This window comes from Dryobates pubescens, chromosome 7, assembly GCF_014839835.1.
Source record: "Dryobates pubescens isolate bDryPub1 chromosome 7, bDryPub1.pri, whole genome shotgun sequence".
In the NCBI taxonomy this organism is placed as follows: Eukaryota; Metazoa; Chordata; class Aves; order Piciformes; family Picidae; genus Dryobates; species Dryobates pubescens.
The window spans coordinates 39,750,517-39,766,201 of NC_071618.1; the positions used below are offsets into that span (position 1 = coordinate 39,750,517).

The following is a 15,685-nucleotide window of genomic DNA, read 5'->3' on the forward strand; positions in this document are numbered from 1 at the left end:
GAGACTCGGCCTTCAGCCGTTTTGGATTTTAGGGTGCAGATCTTAATTATGAGGGAGCCCTCATAGAAGCATAGAATCAGTCAGGGTTGGAAGGGACCACAAGGATCATCTAGTTCCAACCCCCCTGCCATGGACAGGGACACCCCACACTAGATCAGGCTGGCCAGAGCCTCATCCAGCCTGGGCTTAAACACCTCCAGGAATGGGGCCCCAACCACCGCCCTGGACAGCCCATTCCAAGGCTTCACCACTCTCATGGGGAAGAACTTCCTCCTCACCTCCAGCCTGAATCTCCCCACCTCCAGCTTCATTCCATTCCCCCTAGTCCTATCACTCCCTGAGATCCTGAGAAGTCCCTCCCCAGCCTTCTTGTAGCCCCCTTCAGATACTGGAAGGCCACAATTAGGTTACCTCAGAGCCTTCTTTTCTCCAGACTGAGCAGCCTCGACTCTTTCAGTCTGTCCTCATAGGAGAGGTGCTCCAGCCCTCTGATCATCCTCATGGCCCTTATAACCTCGTGACCCTCTTGGTCCTCATAATGGGGACAGTTCTTCAGTGTAACTGAACATTCAGAGCAGATAGTGACTGATGAAACTAGGAAGTGTGCTGGGCAAAGATGACCAAAAGGTGACAGTTTGTTGCATAATTGATGAAGCTGCGTAACTGCCTGTTACAAGAAGTCATAAACACTAAAAAGTTGCATATACTCAAAACCATTTGGAGCTGTGTTATGGACTCCATGCATGCTATTAAAAGCCATTAAAGTTAGCATCTTTTTTTTTGGGGGGGGGGGGGGAACCCCTGAGCTTTCTGCCCTACGTGTGCGGAGGAATTGTGGCTAATTGGAATTGCGGCTTGATCCAATGATGAATGACTCTCAGGGTGAACAACTTTCTCCTCACCTCAAGCCTTAACTTCCCCTGGCACAGCTTGAGACTGAGTCCTCTTCTTCTGGTGCTGTGAAGGTTTTGCTGGAAAAATCTTTGCTGCCTGCATCAAATATTCAACAAGTTGTTCACAAATAATCTGACTACTGAAACAAATTATTACTGTTAATTATGTCATTCATCCATAATTAGTGTGCTTAATTAGTGTACTTAATTGTTTTTCAGCAAATGGATGCGATGTGTTCTGACAATGGAGATTTTTGGCTGTTGTTGATGTGTTGGAGAAAACACAAAGCTAACAATCTGGAAAGCTAAAAGCTGTTTCGTTTCTTTCAGGTGGAGTATCATGTCATATGAGCTGAAACTGCCAGCGAAGCCTTCTATTCTTCCAGTGACTGCAGAAGAGGTGGAGGAATGCCAGGTGGGCTGTGGTGGTTTTAGGCCATGCCTTCAAAATTCAGCTGCAGATTTCGAGCAGAAAAGTAGAAAAATATAAATAAGTCATTATTGGGTGTCAAAAGGGGGAAAAAAAAGAAGATTATTCTAAACAAATTCATTGGATAAATGTCTGGGATAAGAGAAGCTGTATCGAGTACTGTGTCCAGTTCTGGAGCCCCTATTACAAGAGGGATCTGGAGGTGCTGGAAGGTGTCCAGAGAAGGGCCACGAGGATGAGCAGAGGGCTGGAGCACCTCTCCTATGAGGACAGACTGAAGGAGTTGGGGCTGTTCAGTCTGGAGAAGAGAAGGCTCCCAGGTGACCTCATTGTGGCCTTCCAGTATCTGAAGGGGGCCTCCAAGAAGGCTGGGGAGGGACTTCTCAGGCTATCAGGTAGTGATAGGACTAGGGGGAATGGAATGAAGCTGGAGGTGGGGAGATTGAGGCTGGAGGTGAGGAGGAAGTTCTTCCCCATGAGAGTGGTGAAGCCCTGGAATGGGTTGTCCAGGGAAGTGGTTGAGGCCCCACCCCTGGAGGTGTTTAAGCCCAGGCTGGATGAGGCTGTGGCCAGCCTGATCTAGTGTGGGGTGTCCCTGCCCCTGGCAGCGGGGTTGGAACTAGATGATCCTTGTGGTCCCTTCCAACCCTGACTGATACTATGATCCTATGATAACAATTCTTCACATTTCATTTCCATTCCCATTCCTTTCTTCTTCTCTCTCCGATCTTGGCTGCTATTGCTTCACCTCAGGAGATAACGGTGCTTCTGGGTGACCTTGAGACAAGCCTAACCCACTGCTTTCTCACTCTAATCCTCTTTCTCTCTGGCACAGGGGGATCTGGGAGGTTTGGGGGGGGGCAGTGGAGCATCTTCCCTGGTCATTTTGACCAGTGTTTTTTTGGTGTTGTTTGCTAATTGTACATATCTGTATAACACTGTAACTCCTGTATATGTTGTACATATTCATTGCATTCCACTGTAGAGTGTAGTTTTTGCTTCTAAATACAGCTTCACTTGCTTCTAACTGAGCTAGTCTGGCTAAAAAGTTAATGCTGGGGGGAAACTTCAACCCACCACATTGGCTTATGTATTTATTTTTTGTTAATTGTTTTTTTTTTACTTCACTTTGAGCTTTTGAATGAGAGTATTTAGAATTGGGGCACTTGTGTGAAAAATAGGAACAAATAGAATTAATAGAACAGAATTAACCAGGTTGAAAGAGACCTTTGAGATCATTGAGTCCAACCTATCACCCAACACTATCTAATCAACTTAACCATGGCACCAAGCATCCCATTCAGTCCCTTCCTAAACACCTCCAGTGACAGTGACTCAACCACCTCCCTGGGCAGCCCACTCCAGTGGCCAATTGCTCTTTCTATGAAGAACTTCTTACTAACATCCAGCCTAAATCTTGTATCTACACAAGCCCTATGAGGAGAGGCTGAGGGAGCTGGGGTCGCTTAGCCTGGAGAAGAGGAGCCTCAAAGGAGACCTTCTTGCTCTCTACAACTACCTGAAGGGAGGTTGTAGCCAGGTCGGGGTTGGTCTCTTCTCCCAGGCTGCCAGCACCAGAACAAGAGGACACAGTCTCAAGCTGCACCAGGGGAGGTTTAGGCTGGATGTTAGGAAGAAATTCTTCACAGAAAGAATGATTGGCCATTGGAATGTGCTGCCTGAGGAGGTGGTGGAGTCACTGTCACTGGAGGTGTTTAGGAAGTGACTGAATGGGGTGCTTGGTGCCATGGTTTAGTTGATTACATGGTGTTGAATGATAGGTTGGACTTGATGATCTCAAAGGTCTCTTCCAACTTGGTCTATTCCATTCCATTCCATTCCATTCCATTCCATTCCATTCCATTCCATTCCATTCCATTCCATTCCATTCTATTCTATTCTATTCTATTCTATTCTATTCTATTCTATTCTATTCTATTCCATTCCATTCCATTCCATTCCATTCCATTCCATTCCATTCCATTCCAATTGTATGGTTTAGTGTTATGTGTAATAATTTTATATATACACTATAGTACCTGCATAAATCTGTATTTTATACAGACATATTAAGCCAAGGTATTTGTTCTCTTGCTTTTGCAATAAGCATTGGAAAAACTCAGGTCATATTCTGAAATACTGGGAGAAGTGTTTTATAGCTTGATTTAGATCAGGTGATACCACTCAGCTTTCTCTTTGTTCTTTCAAATCATACTGGTCCCAAAGAAGAGCTTCATCTGTCTTCCAGACTACATTTGTACTTGTGCAATCTGATGAGGGTTCAGTTTTGAGAGGGAGATGTTTTAATCAAATTAATTGGCATGAAAAGCCTGACTATTAATGGGAAAATAATATATTCCTACAAAAGTTCATGCATATCAATTTTAGCTCCAAAACTACTTGAGAAGCAATAATTAATCATCAGACTCTTGAATAATTTAATAATTCAGGCTGGCTTAATTGGCAAGGAGGTTATAACCTTTGACAGCTTCCCTGGATATAGACATGCAAAAAGGCTGGACTCCACTGGCTGGGTTTTTAATAGTGTTATTTTGCATGCAGCTCTGTTTTCAGTGTCAGCAATCTGGAATCAAGGCTTTATCTTCTCCAGTTTCTCAAGACAGTTGAAATTTGTCACTGTATCTTCCTCTTGTGAAAGAAAAACAAATGGAACACATTTCCTTCTAGTTAGTTCTGGCTTTGAAATGGTATTTAGCCCTTTGTGGAAATGGCAGGAACTACTCATACGAATCAGTTCTGTAGTCTTTAGTTAGCTGCCATTACTCTGAGCAGGACAAAGCTCTTTTCTTTTGAGTGCCCTGTTCACTCTCTATTTTAATGGGGTAGGGATGTTTTTGCATTATGTATTGAGTTATGTTGTTTCTGGAAAAAAGAATAATTAACCTTTCAGTTGGTAATGTATTAAAGAGCAGTGTGAAAAGTAAATAGAAGTACATACCCCTTTTTTTCCCCTTCCCTCCAGTTTCCAAAGACTCATTTCATTTGATGTTGTTCCAGACATCTGACTATGAAGTTCAAACAATGATAGTTTGTTCTTGCAGATCAGATGGTTATGTCATGTTTTTGCCCTTGAAGTGAAAACTGATTTGCAGTCAGATTTCTAGAATTAAACCTGGGTTATATGAGTGGGGAAAAAAAGTGGTGGTTTATCTACCTGCTTCATATAGAATGGAATGGAATGGAATGGAATAGAATAGAATGGAATGGAATGGAATGGAATGGAATGGAATGGAATGGAATGGAATAGAATGGAATGGAATGGAATGGAATGGAATGGAATGGAATGGAATGGAATGGAATGGACCTGGCTATAACCACCTTTCAGGTAGTTGTAGAGAGCAATAAGGTCTCCTTTGAGGCTCCTCTTCTCCAGGCTAAACAATCCCAGCTCCCTCAGCCTCTCCTCACAGGGCTGTGCTCAAGGCCTCTCCCCAGCCTCCTTGCCCTTCTCTGGACACGTTCAAATGTCTCAATATCCTTCCTAAACTGAGGGGCCCAGAACTGGACAGAGGACTTGAGGTGTGGCCTAACCAATGCAGAGTACTGCAAAGTTTGTATTTATTCTTAGCTGAGCAGCTTAGTTTGAGGGATACTTTTCTTATTATAGAAATAAAAGCATGTTGGATGATAACAATTTGGCTATATTGTTAAGTGTAAAAAGAAGGTTGTTTTGTCTTTGGGTTTTTTTTTCTGCCTCATGGACAATTTTTAGCCTAGAAGTAACTTACTGTTTTCTCTGCAGTAAATACCCATCTATCAAGTTCTCAGATGCACTGTTGCTCTTTGAATCTGGCATATAAAATGTACTATGCAGGTAGAATCTGCATTGCCAGCTGCTTTTCCTTGTGTTAGATCTGAAATGGTAATTCTGCTATTTCTGGAGGCATTCTACCTCGCTCCTTGGTGCTGAGCTGTTGGAACCTGCAGAAAGGGAAGTTGTCTGTTCTCTCTCTTTTCAGATATCTGCTTACGAGGATTCAGTTGCTGCTCATCTTGCAAAAATTCTCAATTCTGATCAGCACTCCGTTGTCATATCATCTGCCAAGTGAGTTGATTGCTTTTATGTACAATGTGTGGGATAAATCCCCTGTGTAACATCATCACCATAATTACCTTCTGCCTGAGCCCGATTATCTTACGGTTGGCCCGACGGGCTTGCCTTACTGTATGTTGTTGATGTTTTTTATAGTAGAAGGTTTTTTTCTGCACCCTTTTTTCCCCTTTGGCCCAGTTTTAATGACTAGACACATCAATGGGTTTTTTTAAACTTAATATTCATAATAATGATAAAGAATAAACATATAAACCCCTTAATATTCCTATAAAGTGATTTTAAATCACTCCAAATCAGCATGCATCTTGAATATAAAACTTACTAATGTCCATCTGTGATCTACTTCACATGACATATCCTCTGGGGTGTTTTCATGCATATCCATATCTTTTAAGAGGACCAACAACTTCACCAATGTGAAGCAGAACTTCAGGGTAGGTATCTTTGACATACCTCTGTACATCAATTCAATCAACCCTTCAGGCAGGAGGATGTTCTTTGTTAAGCCACACTGAAACACTTAAAATTGAGAGGTAGTTACTTGGCAAATCATGAATATCATCTGAAATCTGAAATATTCTGTGTATACCTCTTCTGTGAACAGCAACAACAGGAAAAATCTTTCCATTTTGCAATATGCAAAAGACCAGTCATAGAATCTTCCAAAATCTGTCTGAATGCCTTCTTTTTTTCCCGGCTCAATGCAAGCAGATTAAGTTTCGTTTTCAAGGCACACATAACACTTGTTGAAAATGGAGGGACAAGCTACTGTTGTGTTTCCAGATTCTAAATTGAGTCTGTATCTTCTTAATTCTTTTTTTAACTTCTGTCAAGTAAATGTCAACCAAAGGAACAGTACTGAGCAATTATCCACACCTTGATAGGGAGTTTGCTGCCTGTCTGCAGTGTAGGTAATAAGAACCAGGTCTTTCTGATCTACACAATGAAAATTCATTGCAGCCACTGTAGTTTGTGTAGATATGCCTCAGGGTTGGCTGTGGTTCATAAGCACGAGCTGGCCAGTGGGATGGGTGTAGCCATATGCTTTCATTTCAGAAGTGCTCCCATAAAGTCAGTAGATTTCCATCACTGTTTCTAGATTTCATCTTCGCATGGGAGTTTGCAAGACTCTGTTTAAAGTTATCAAAGCTGGATGCAAGTTTGCTAACTCTGCTGGTATGGAAGGTGTGCAAGCAGGAGAATGGATAAAATTAGTCCCATTTATTTCAGTTCTGAGGAATAAGAGGCTTGTGTACAATGTGTGCAAAGGCTTCAATGAAAAGGAGGAAAAGGGTTTGGTTTAAAGCCCATTTGAATTTTTCAAGCCATGGAAAGGTGTCTCATCTGCTTTGTGTATGATCACAGAGAACAGTTCCCAACATGAATTGCAGTATGCACATAGATACATTGTTGTAAAAATGTAATATTAAAACCATATTGTTTCACTTGATGTCTCCCCTTTCCTGTTCCTTTTTCTTACCTGAAGAATATTGTGTGAAACTGTAAAGGACTTTGTGGCTAAAATAGGGAAGACTTACGAGAAACCAATGGAAAATGCAGAGGAAGCTGATGCCATGGCCATTAAAGTAAGATTATGACTATGTTGTGGTTTAAAGTTGTGGGCTGTTTAAAGTTTGTAGCTCACGGGGGCTTGATTTTCAACTTGCTCCAAGTTGTCCAGCTTGGCTTCAATTTCAACCAGTGACTTCACAATTCTTCTCTTCTTATTCAGGTTAATATACACAGAAATAGAAGGAAATGTTTTCCATTAGGAATTACATTTCCAGGGATTAAGTTAGCTACAGGAAAAAAAGAGAATAATGAAGAGAGGATACTGGGAGAATGAAGGGAAGAGAGACTACAATGTTAAAAATAATACTTGAAGCTACAAATTGTAGAGCTCATGTTGCAAAAGCGTTGGGGGGGAAAAAAGTCCCATAAGGATTTGGTATGAGGCATAAAATTTACATGAGCTGAAAAGAAGAAAACAAAATCACTCTCTATCACAGTCAGGAAATGTACTTGCTAAATGTCAATTTGTGGTTCAAATTGTGTTTCTATTTGGTGCACATTTTAGACAGTGAATTTTTTTCCCCCACTGTTCCAAGGACAGAGAGTGTTGATCTCCTTTCCCTTGAGCACAGAAAAGTCTTTTTTTTTTTGGCCAGCATGCCTAGAGAGAGCAACTGCTTAGTCATGGGCAGAGTGTTTCGTTCTAGCTTGTGCCTCTTGCTCTGTGACAATTTACTTGCTTAAATCATAGAATCACAGAATGGGTTTGGGGTGGAAAACACCTTAAAGATCATCTAGCCCACCCCTAATCACAGTATCACAGTATAACTAAGGTTGGAAGAGACCCCAAGGATCATCGAGTCCAACCTGTCTCCACAGACTTCACAACTAGACCATGGCACCAAGCACCCCATTCAGTCTCTTCCTAAACACCCCCAGTGATGGTGACTCCACCACCTCCCTGGGCAGCACATTCCAATGATGCATGACTCTCTCAGTGAAGAACTTTCTCCTCACTTCAAGTCTAAACCTCTCCTGGCGCAGCTTGAGACTGTGTCCTCTTGTTCTGGTGCTGGTTGCCTGGGAGAAGAGACCAACCCCTTCCTGTCTACAATCACCTTTCAGGTAGTTGTAGAGGGCAATGAGGTTTAATAATGTACAATCATATAGCAAAGGCAAGCCTGTGTCTCTCAATCTAACAGCTGGGCATGTCCCCCTGGGGTATCTCTCCAAGGTGGGGTACTAAGCACCTATAATTTCTTATCATGCATGGTATGGGCAAATCTGTGGTGGCTTTCTGAGCAGGCCTTAGGGAGAAGAGTAGGATCTAATCTATAACCAAAGCATGGGACTTTGTTTTAATCTGAGTGTAGGGAGGTTTTGTTATAATTACTCTAATCTGGTTAAATGTTGCAGGATATGTCTGCAAATGAAAAAGGTGCAGACCTGCTTATGAGTGGGTCTCCCAAACTCTGGAGCCTAGGTTTGGATTTGACATAAACAATTACACAGACACTTAAGACATGGACAATTTGAGCTGAGGGAGTTGGGATTGCTTAGCCTGGAGAAGAGGAGGCTCTGGGAAGACCTTCTTAGTCTACAACTAACTGAAGGGAAGTTGTAGCCAGGTGAGGGTTGGTCTCTTCTCCCAGGCAGCCAGCATCAGAACAAGAGGACACAGTCTCAAGCTGTGCCAGAGGAGATTTAGGCTGGATGTTAGGAAGAAGTTCTTCATAGAAAGAGTGATTGGCCACTGGAATGGGCTGCCCAGGGAGGTGGAGGAGTCACCATCAGTGGAGGTGTTTAGGAAGATACTGCATAGGGTGCTTGGTGCCATGGTTTAGTTGATTAGATAGTGTGGGGTGATAGGTTGGACTTGATGATCTCAAAAGTCTTTTCCAACCTGGTTAATTGTATTGTATTGTATTGTATTGTATTGTATTGTATTGTATTGTATTGTGTTCTATTCTATTCTAATTTTATATACCTAATTTCCTGAAGATGTTCTCACATTCACTGTTTGTTTTCATGTGTGTTTGTTGTTTTCCACTTGATCTTAGTGCTCTGAGTTAAATGAGAAGCTTGACCTATTGCTCCAGGCTCTTCACACAGAAGCCCAGGCTGCTCCCATTCTCCCAGGCATCAATCCCCCCATTGTGGAAGAAGAAGCAGAGGAGTTTTCAAGTGAAGAATCCTTGTCTGAAAGTAAAGAGCAATTAGCAGAGTGTGTCTCCAAGTCTTCCACCCAGAAACTCTTCAAACCGAGGGAACAGTTAATGCTCCGGGCAAACAGCTTGAAGAAGGCTGTGAGGCAGATCATTGAACAGGCAGAGAAAGGTGCATGTCAGTGGTGTTTTGATCCTTACAGATAGAACAATAATGCCCTTTTTTTCACCCCCAATAATACAAAATTTCATCATTGAAGTTTGATCTCTATATTCTTACATAGACACAGTTATGTGCTTATTGCAAGCTGCAAGGGGAGGAAATGCAGCTTGTATGGATATTGATGACTGTGCATGTAAGAACACAAATGTGTTGTGCACCTGTAAGTGTGCTTCTTTTGTACCTATTATCCTCTGCAGAGTGAAAATTTCTGGCAGCTAATCTTTATGAAATGGGAAGGAGATTGTAGGCTATTTTTCACTGAATTTGCAATAGAAACCTTGTGTTAAATGTTTTTAAAGTGTAAAGCTAACCCCACCCCAAAAAAGCTATTTTCCTATGAATGCAGTTTTTCTTTGAAGAATCCTGACATTTTCTCTTTCAATAAGCAGTTGTGGATGAGCAGAATGCTCATAGTGAAGAGCAGGTGGACCAGTCTCCACTAGAATATAGCAAAGAATTGGATGAATCAAAGGAAGATGAAAAAGAGGAAGACACAAAGGAACTCGAGTCCTCATCAAGTGAGTAAATTAGGATTAAAGTAATGTAAAGTGCTGCAATCTCCTTATGCTTGCACTGTGAGGTCTAGTTGGCTCCATAATTAAAAGTCCTAGTATCCTGTTTCACTGGAAACTGGTCACAAATTCTAACAGGTTTGGATAAATAGAAATTAATGGGGAAATGGAGGAGATAAGATGGACAGCCATTGGAAAAGCATTGACACAACTGAGAAAACATTTTGGGGGGGAGAGAAGTGCCTGCATTCAATCCAGTGCTTACACTCACTTTTCCACAGGAACCTCAGCAAGGCCTAGAGTCTAAGGTAAGTGGAATAGCATGTCTCAGCTGTAGCATTTTAGGGCTTGTTATAGGAATTTCTGTCAGTCACTTCTGTTGAATGAGTTTCAAATTGCGTAAACCAGACATACTTACTCTTTGTGTTGACCTGATGTCTCAGCTGGAAACTTACATTGAGGCAATTACTGGAGGAGAGAGAATGAATATTTTAGTGTTATAGATGAAGTGGAACAGTGTAAAGAAGGAAAGAATGTAATAGAAACTGGAACATGGAAGTCTCTTGAGAAGTGACAGGAGACTGTTTGTCTAATTCAGATAAGAAATTTGAACCAAAGTCTTTGATATCCTAGAGCTCCTTCCTTTGAAAATTGTCTTTCATTGCTGTCCCAAATACAGGAGTAGAACTTCTGCCTTGTGAGGAAAGACTGAGGGAGCTGGGTCTCCTTATCTTCAAGAGGAGGAGACAGAGGAGTAACCTCACTAATGTTTATGAGTATGTGAAGGGCAATTGTCAGTAGGATGGAGCCAGCCTCTTCTCAGTGGTGTCCAATGATATGACAAGGGGCAATGGGTGCAAGCTGGAACATGGGAGGTTCCATGTAAACATAACAGAAAACTTTTTTCATTGTGAGGGTGACAGAGCACTGGAACATCCTGTCCAGAGAGGCTGTGGATCAGTTCCTCATTGGTTTTAAAATGCAAGGGAAAGAATCCAGTGAAATTATTTTCAGTCAATTACACAAAGCAATCAGAATATTGAATGATCTGATTTTAAAGCCACTTGCTTAGCAGGTAGCATTTTCACAAATAGTCCAATTTGTCACTGAGATTTCTTTTTGGCTAGTCAGTGTTTGGTTACTCTGTAGAATGATATTTAGAGAACAGTTGTCTCCTGAAATAGTACATGTGGTGGTTTGAGCTGTGACTGGGACTTAAGAGCTCAGATGGGGGCAAGGCTGAGAATCCCTCCCCTGCTCCCCCCTCCTCTTTGCTAATAGAGAAGAAAAAGAAAGAGAAGGAGCAAATCTACCAAGAAATAATTTGGAGTCTGCTTGGAAGTAGAGAAGTAAAGAATTTTCTTTAAACTATATATATATATGTAACAATAACAGGTAGGGTTCACAAGGGTAAGGAACAAGGATGGATAGAAGGAAAAATAAGAATACAAAAACAGTCTCTTTGAAGAGGTGTGGAGGTAGCAGGGAGAAGGATGAGGCCTGACCATGTGGCAGAGAAGTGGGGAGCCGCCAGCAGTCCTCATCCAAGCAAAGGCAGGGGGCCAGAGAGAGCTAATGGCTGCAGTATCCTCCTTTTTATAGCCTTGCTGGGCAGGAAGAGGGAGTGGAACAGACCAATTTAGTTTCCCAGGGGGAAAACCCCCTGCAGGGAGGGCAGTGCACTCACAAGCCCTGCCTCCCCCTGCTTCCAGGATGGGTGTTAACCCATCACAGTACAGAATTAATTCTCACATTGAGATGGTATGGTGAAATCTCTCCTTGTGTCCTTTATGAAATCTGCCAGCAAGTGCCTTCAGTGGAAGAAGGAAAAATGTCTGTATAGGACCCTCACTTTTTCCCTTGCTTGGTTTTGGCACCATGCCAATCCAGCCAGAAGTAGTGTTTGAGCATTTTCCCTCACAGAAGTCAATAGTGCATTGTGTTTTGATTAGTAGTTCACATGCCAGAGTTGTTCATGAGCCTCAGTTTTAGGAAGGTTACTTCTTACTGTGGTTGGAAATGTCAGTCTTTGCCATGTTATTGAAGTGGACAGTGGTGTACTGTAGGTCAGCTCTCAAGAGGATCATGCAAGTCATGGAGAAATGGCAGCTGGGTGGATAGCAAAACACATCCTATGCCAAAGTGAACAAAGTTGTTTGGGTTTTGCATTTCCACAAAAGGGTGTCCTCATGAAGCTCTGCTCTGAAGCTGGGGCCTGTGTTGGTAGCTCCTACCTTTAAAAATATGACACTAGCCTCTTGGGCCTTCTCTTGTTTTGGAATCTCACATTTCCTTTTCTCCAGGAATGGATGTCAGACTTTCTCCAGTCATTGGCCCCTCTTCTTTTCCCTTGGTTATGGGAATCGGTGCTTGTTAGAACAGAATAGAATAGAATAGAATAGAATAGAATAGAATAGAATAGAATAGAATAGAATAGAATAGAATAGAATAGACCAGGTTGGAAGAGACCTTCAAGATCATCATGTCCAACTGATCGACCAGTCCAACCCACCTAAACAACTAAACCATGGCAGCAAGCACCCCATCAAGTCTCCTCCTGAACACCTCCAATGATGGTGACTCCACCACCTCCCCTGGCAGCCCATTCCAATGGGCAATCACTCTCTCTGTATAGAATTTCTTCCTAACATCCAGCCTAAGCCTCCCCTGGCACAGCCTGAGACTGTGTCCTCTTGTTCCTGTGCTGGCTGCCTGGGAGAAGAGAACAATGTACACCTGTCTACAACCTCCCTTCAGGTAGTTGTAGAGAGCAATAAGGTCACCCCTGAGTCTTCTCTTCTCCAGGCTAAGCAACCCCAGCTCCCTCAGCCTCTCCTCATAGGGCTTGTGTTCCAAGCCCCTCACCAAGTTCGTTGCCCTTCTCTGGACACGCTCCAGCAAGTCAATATCCTTCCTAAACTCAGGTTGTCCTGTTTCAGTCTGTGGTGGTGAGAGTCGTAGCTCAGAGGATGCTACTGATACAGGATAATCCAATCTCACTGCCAAAATACATAATACTCCTCCCCTCATATATGTAGAAATACATGTATACATATAAACCCCCTTGCTTCTTGGTGATCCAACTTCTGTGTTTATTGGGGAGCCTTATTATGCTTTGTACACGTGATATGTGTGGAATAGGCTGCATATTAAGGCTGTCAGTGGAAGGTAGGTGTTCAAAGTGTCAAACATCAATTCAATTATCTGCAATGAAACATCAGTTTTACACATTAGACCTCTGTTGTTTTTATCAGAGCATGAACAGCCAAAGTTTGTCTCACTTGCAGTTATCCCCACGAGCCTCATCTGCCAAATAAAGAGCAGCTGCTCTGTTGATTTTCCTATTTAATATAATTGCCTTGTTGCCAAGCAGGGAGACAGCAGACTGTGTGAACAGCATTGGGAATTTTTCAGTAGCATTATGAAAAATGAATGTCAGTTTCCTTCTGAATATTATATTTTACTCTCAGAGGAACTCCCTGGTCATTTGGTGAAGATAATGCTCTTCCATGTGGTAAATACCTTCATCTTAACAACTCCTACTAGGTGTCACTTGCAGTTTTTACTGGGCTTTTATGTTGGTGTGTTTTTGTGTGCTTTTTTAAAACATTAGTACATGTTTCATTGTGCACAGATACAAATTATTGTGTTGCATTCTTATCATGGAATACTACAGCATTTTGAGATACCTGCTAAGGCTGTTACACAGTAACAGATATGGTCACCAGTAAATTTGCAGACGACGCCAAGCTGGGAGCAGGTGTTGTTCTGTTCGAGGGCAGAAGGGCTCTGCAGAGGGACCTTGACAGGATGGACAGATGGGCAGAGTCCAACATGATGGCATTCAACAAGTCCAAGTGCCGGGTGCTGCACTTTGGTCACAACTACCCCAGGCCGTGCTACAGGCTGGGGTCGGAGTGGCTGGAGAGCAGCCAGGCAGAAAGGGACCTGGGGGTACTGATTGACAGCCGCCTAAACATGAGCCTGCAGTGTGCCCAGGTGGCCAAGAAGGCCAATGGCATCCTGGCCTGCATCAGAAATAGTGTGGCCAGCATGAGCAGGGAAGTCATTGTACCCCTGCACTCAGCACTGTTAGGCCACATCTTGAGTAGTGTGTTCAGTTCTGGGGCCCTCAATTAAAGAAGGACATTGAGACACTTGAACGTGTCCAGAGAAGGGCAACGAGGCTGGGGAGAGGCCTTGAGCATAAGCCCTATGAGGAGAGGCTGAGGGAGCTGGGGTTGTTTAGCCTGGAGAAGAGGAGGCTCAGGGGAGACCTTCTTGCTGTCTACAACTACCTGAAGGGAGGTTGTAGCCAGGTGGGGGTTGGTCTCTTCTCCCAGGCAACCAGCACCAGAACAAGAGGACACAGTCTCAAGCTGCACCAGGGGAATTTTAGGCTTCATGTGAGGAGAAAGTTCTTCACAGAGAGAGCTGTTAGCTGTTAGGCTGCCCAGGTTGGTGGTGGAGTCGTCATCCCTGGAGATGTTCAAAAAGGGTTTGGACGTGGCACTTGAAGCCATGGTTTAGTAGTCATGAGGTGTTGGGTGACAGGTTGGACTTGATCATCTTTGAGGTCTTTTCCAACCTTATTGAATCTATGATTCTATGACAGATATTGAAGAATAGGATAGGATAGGATAGGATAGAATAGAATAGAATAGAATTGAATTGAATTGAATTGAATTGAATTGAATTGAATTGAATTGAATTAACCAAGTTGGAAAAGACCTTCATGATCATCGAGTCACACACCATCTAATCAACTAAACCATGGCACAAAGCACCCTATCCATTCTCTTCCTAAACACCTCCAGTGATGGTGACTCCACCACCTCCCAGGGCAGTCCATTCCAATGGGCAATATCTCTTTCTGGGAAGAACTTCTTCCTACTATCCAGCCTAAACCTCCCCTGGTGCAGCTTGAGACTGTGTCCTCTTGTTCTGGTGCTGGTTGCCTGGGAGAAGAGACCAACCCCCACCTGGCTACAACCTCCCTTCAGGTAGTTGTAGACAGCAAGAAGGTCTCCCCTGAGCCTCCTCTTCTCCAGGTTAAGCAACCCCAGCTCTCTCAGCCTCTCCTCATAGGGCTGTGCTCCACACCCCTCCCCAGCTTTGTTGTCCTCCTCTGGACACATTCCAGCAACTCAACATCTTTCCTAAACTGAGGGGCCCGCAACTGGACACAGGACTTAAGGTGTGGCCTAAACAGTTCTGAGTACAGGGGCAGAATGACTTCCCTGTTCCTGCTGGCCACACTGTTCCTGATCCAGGCCAGGATGCCATTGGCCTTCTTAGCCACCTGGGCACACTGCTGGCTCATGTTTAGGCGGCTGTCAATCAGCAACCCCAGGTCCCTTTCTGCCTGGCTGCTCTCCAGCCACTCTGACCCCAGCCTGTAGCTCTGCATGGGGTTTTTGTGGCCAATGTGCAGAACCCCGGCCCTTAGATGTGTTAAATCTCATGCCCTTGGACTCTGCCCATCTGTCCAGCCTGCCAAGGTCCCTCTGCAGAGTCCTTCTGCCCTCTAACAGATCCACACCTGCCCCCAGCTTGGTGTCATCTGCCAATTTACTGATGATCGACCCAGTCGTATCAGATCACTTAGAAATATTTTCTTCTTTTCTTTGTGTGTGTGTTCTGAACTTCTTCAGATAGTGAAAGCTGAAGTTGTCCTAAGCTTGAAGTATTTTTAACATGTGAGAGAATTTGGAACAGAGGTAGCCAAGAAATGTCTGACTATGGTACCTACTATGCAAAAGCTTTCTACGTACACACAGAAATGCTATTGCAAAGCATTCTGTGATGAAGAAACTTTCTCCCCTGGGGCACCAATTTCTGGCTATGTTTAACAGAGCTCAGTTTCACAAAGATT

At 43.3% G+C, this 15,685-nt stretch overlaps 1 protein-coding gene across 1 annotated transcript in view; it reads left to right on the top strand.

Moving 5' to 3' along the window:
* DGKH (diacylglycerol kinase eta) overlaps positions 1-15,685 on the top strand; it is a 220,861-nt gene that overhangs the window by 168,222 nt on the left and 36,954 nt on the right. The window contains exons 13-17 of the mRNA XM_054163093.1: positions 1,224-1,308; positions 5,304-5,389; positions 6,885-6,984; positions 8,971-9,247; positions 9,688-9,816. Of these exons, the coding sequence (XP_054019068.1) occupies positions 1,224-1,308; positions 5,304-5,389; positions 6,885-6,984; positions 8,971-9,247; positions 9,688-9,816 (677 nt within the window). The remainder of the gene's footprint in view (positions 1-1,223; positions 1,309-5,303; positions 5,390-6,884; positions 6,985-8,970; positions 9,248-9,687; positions 9,817-15,685) is intronic.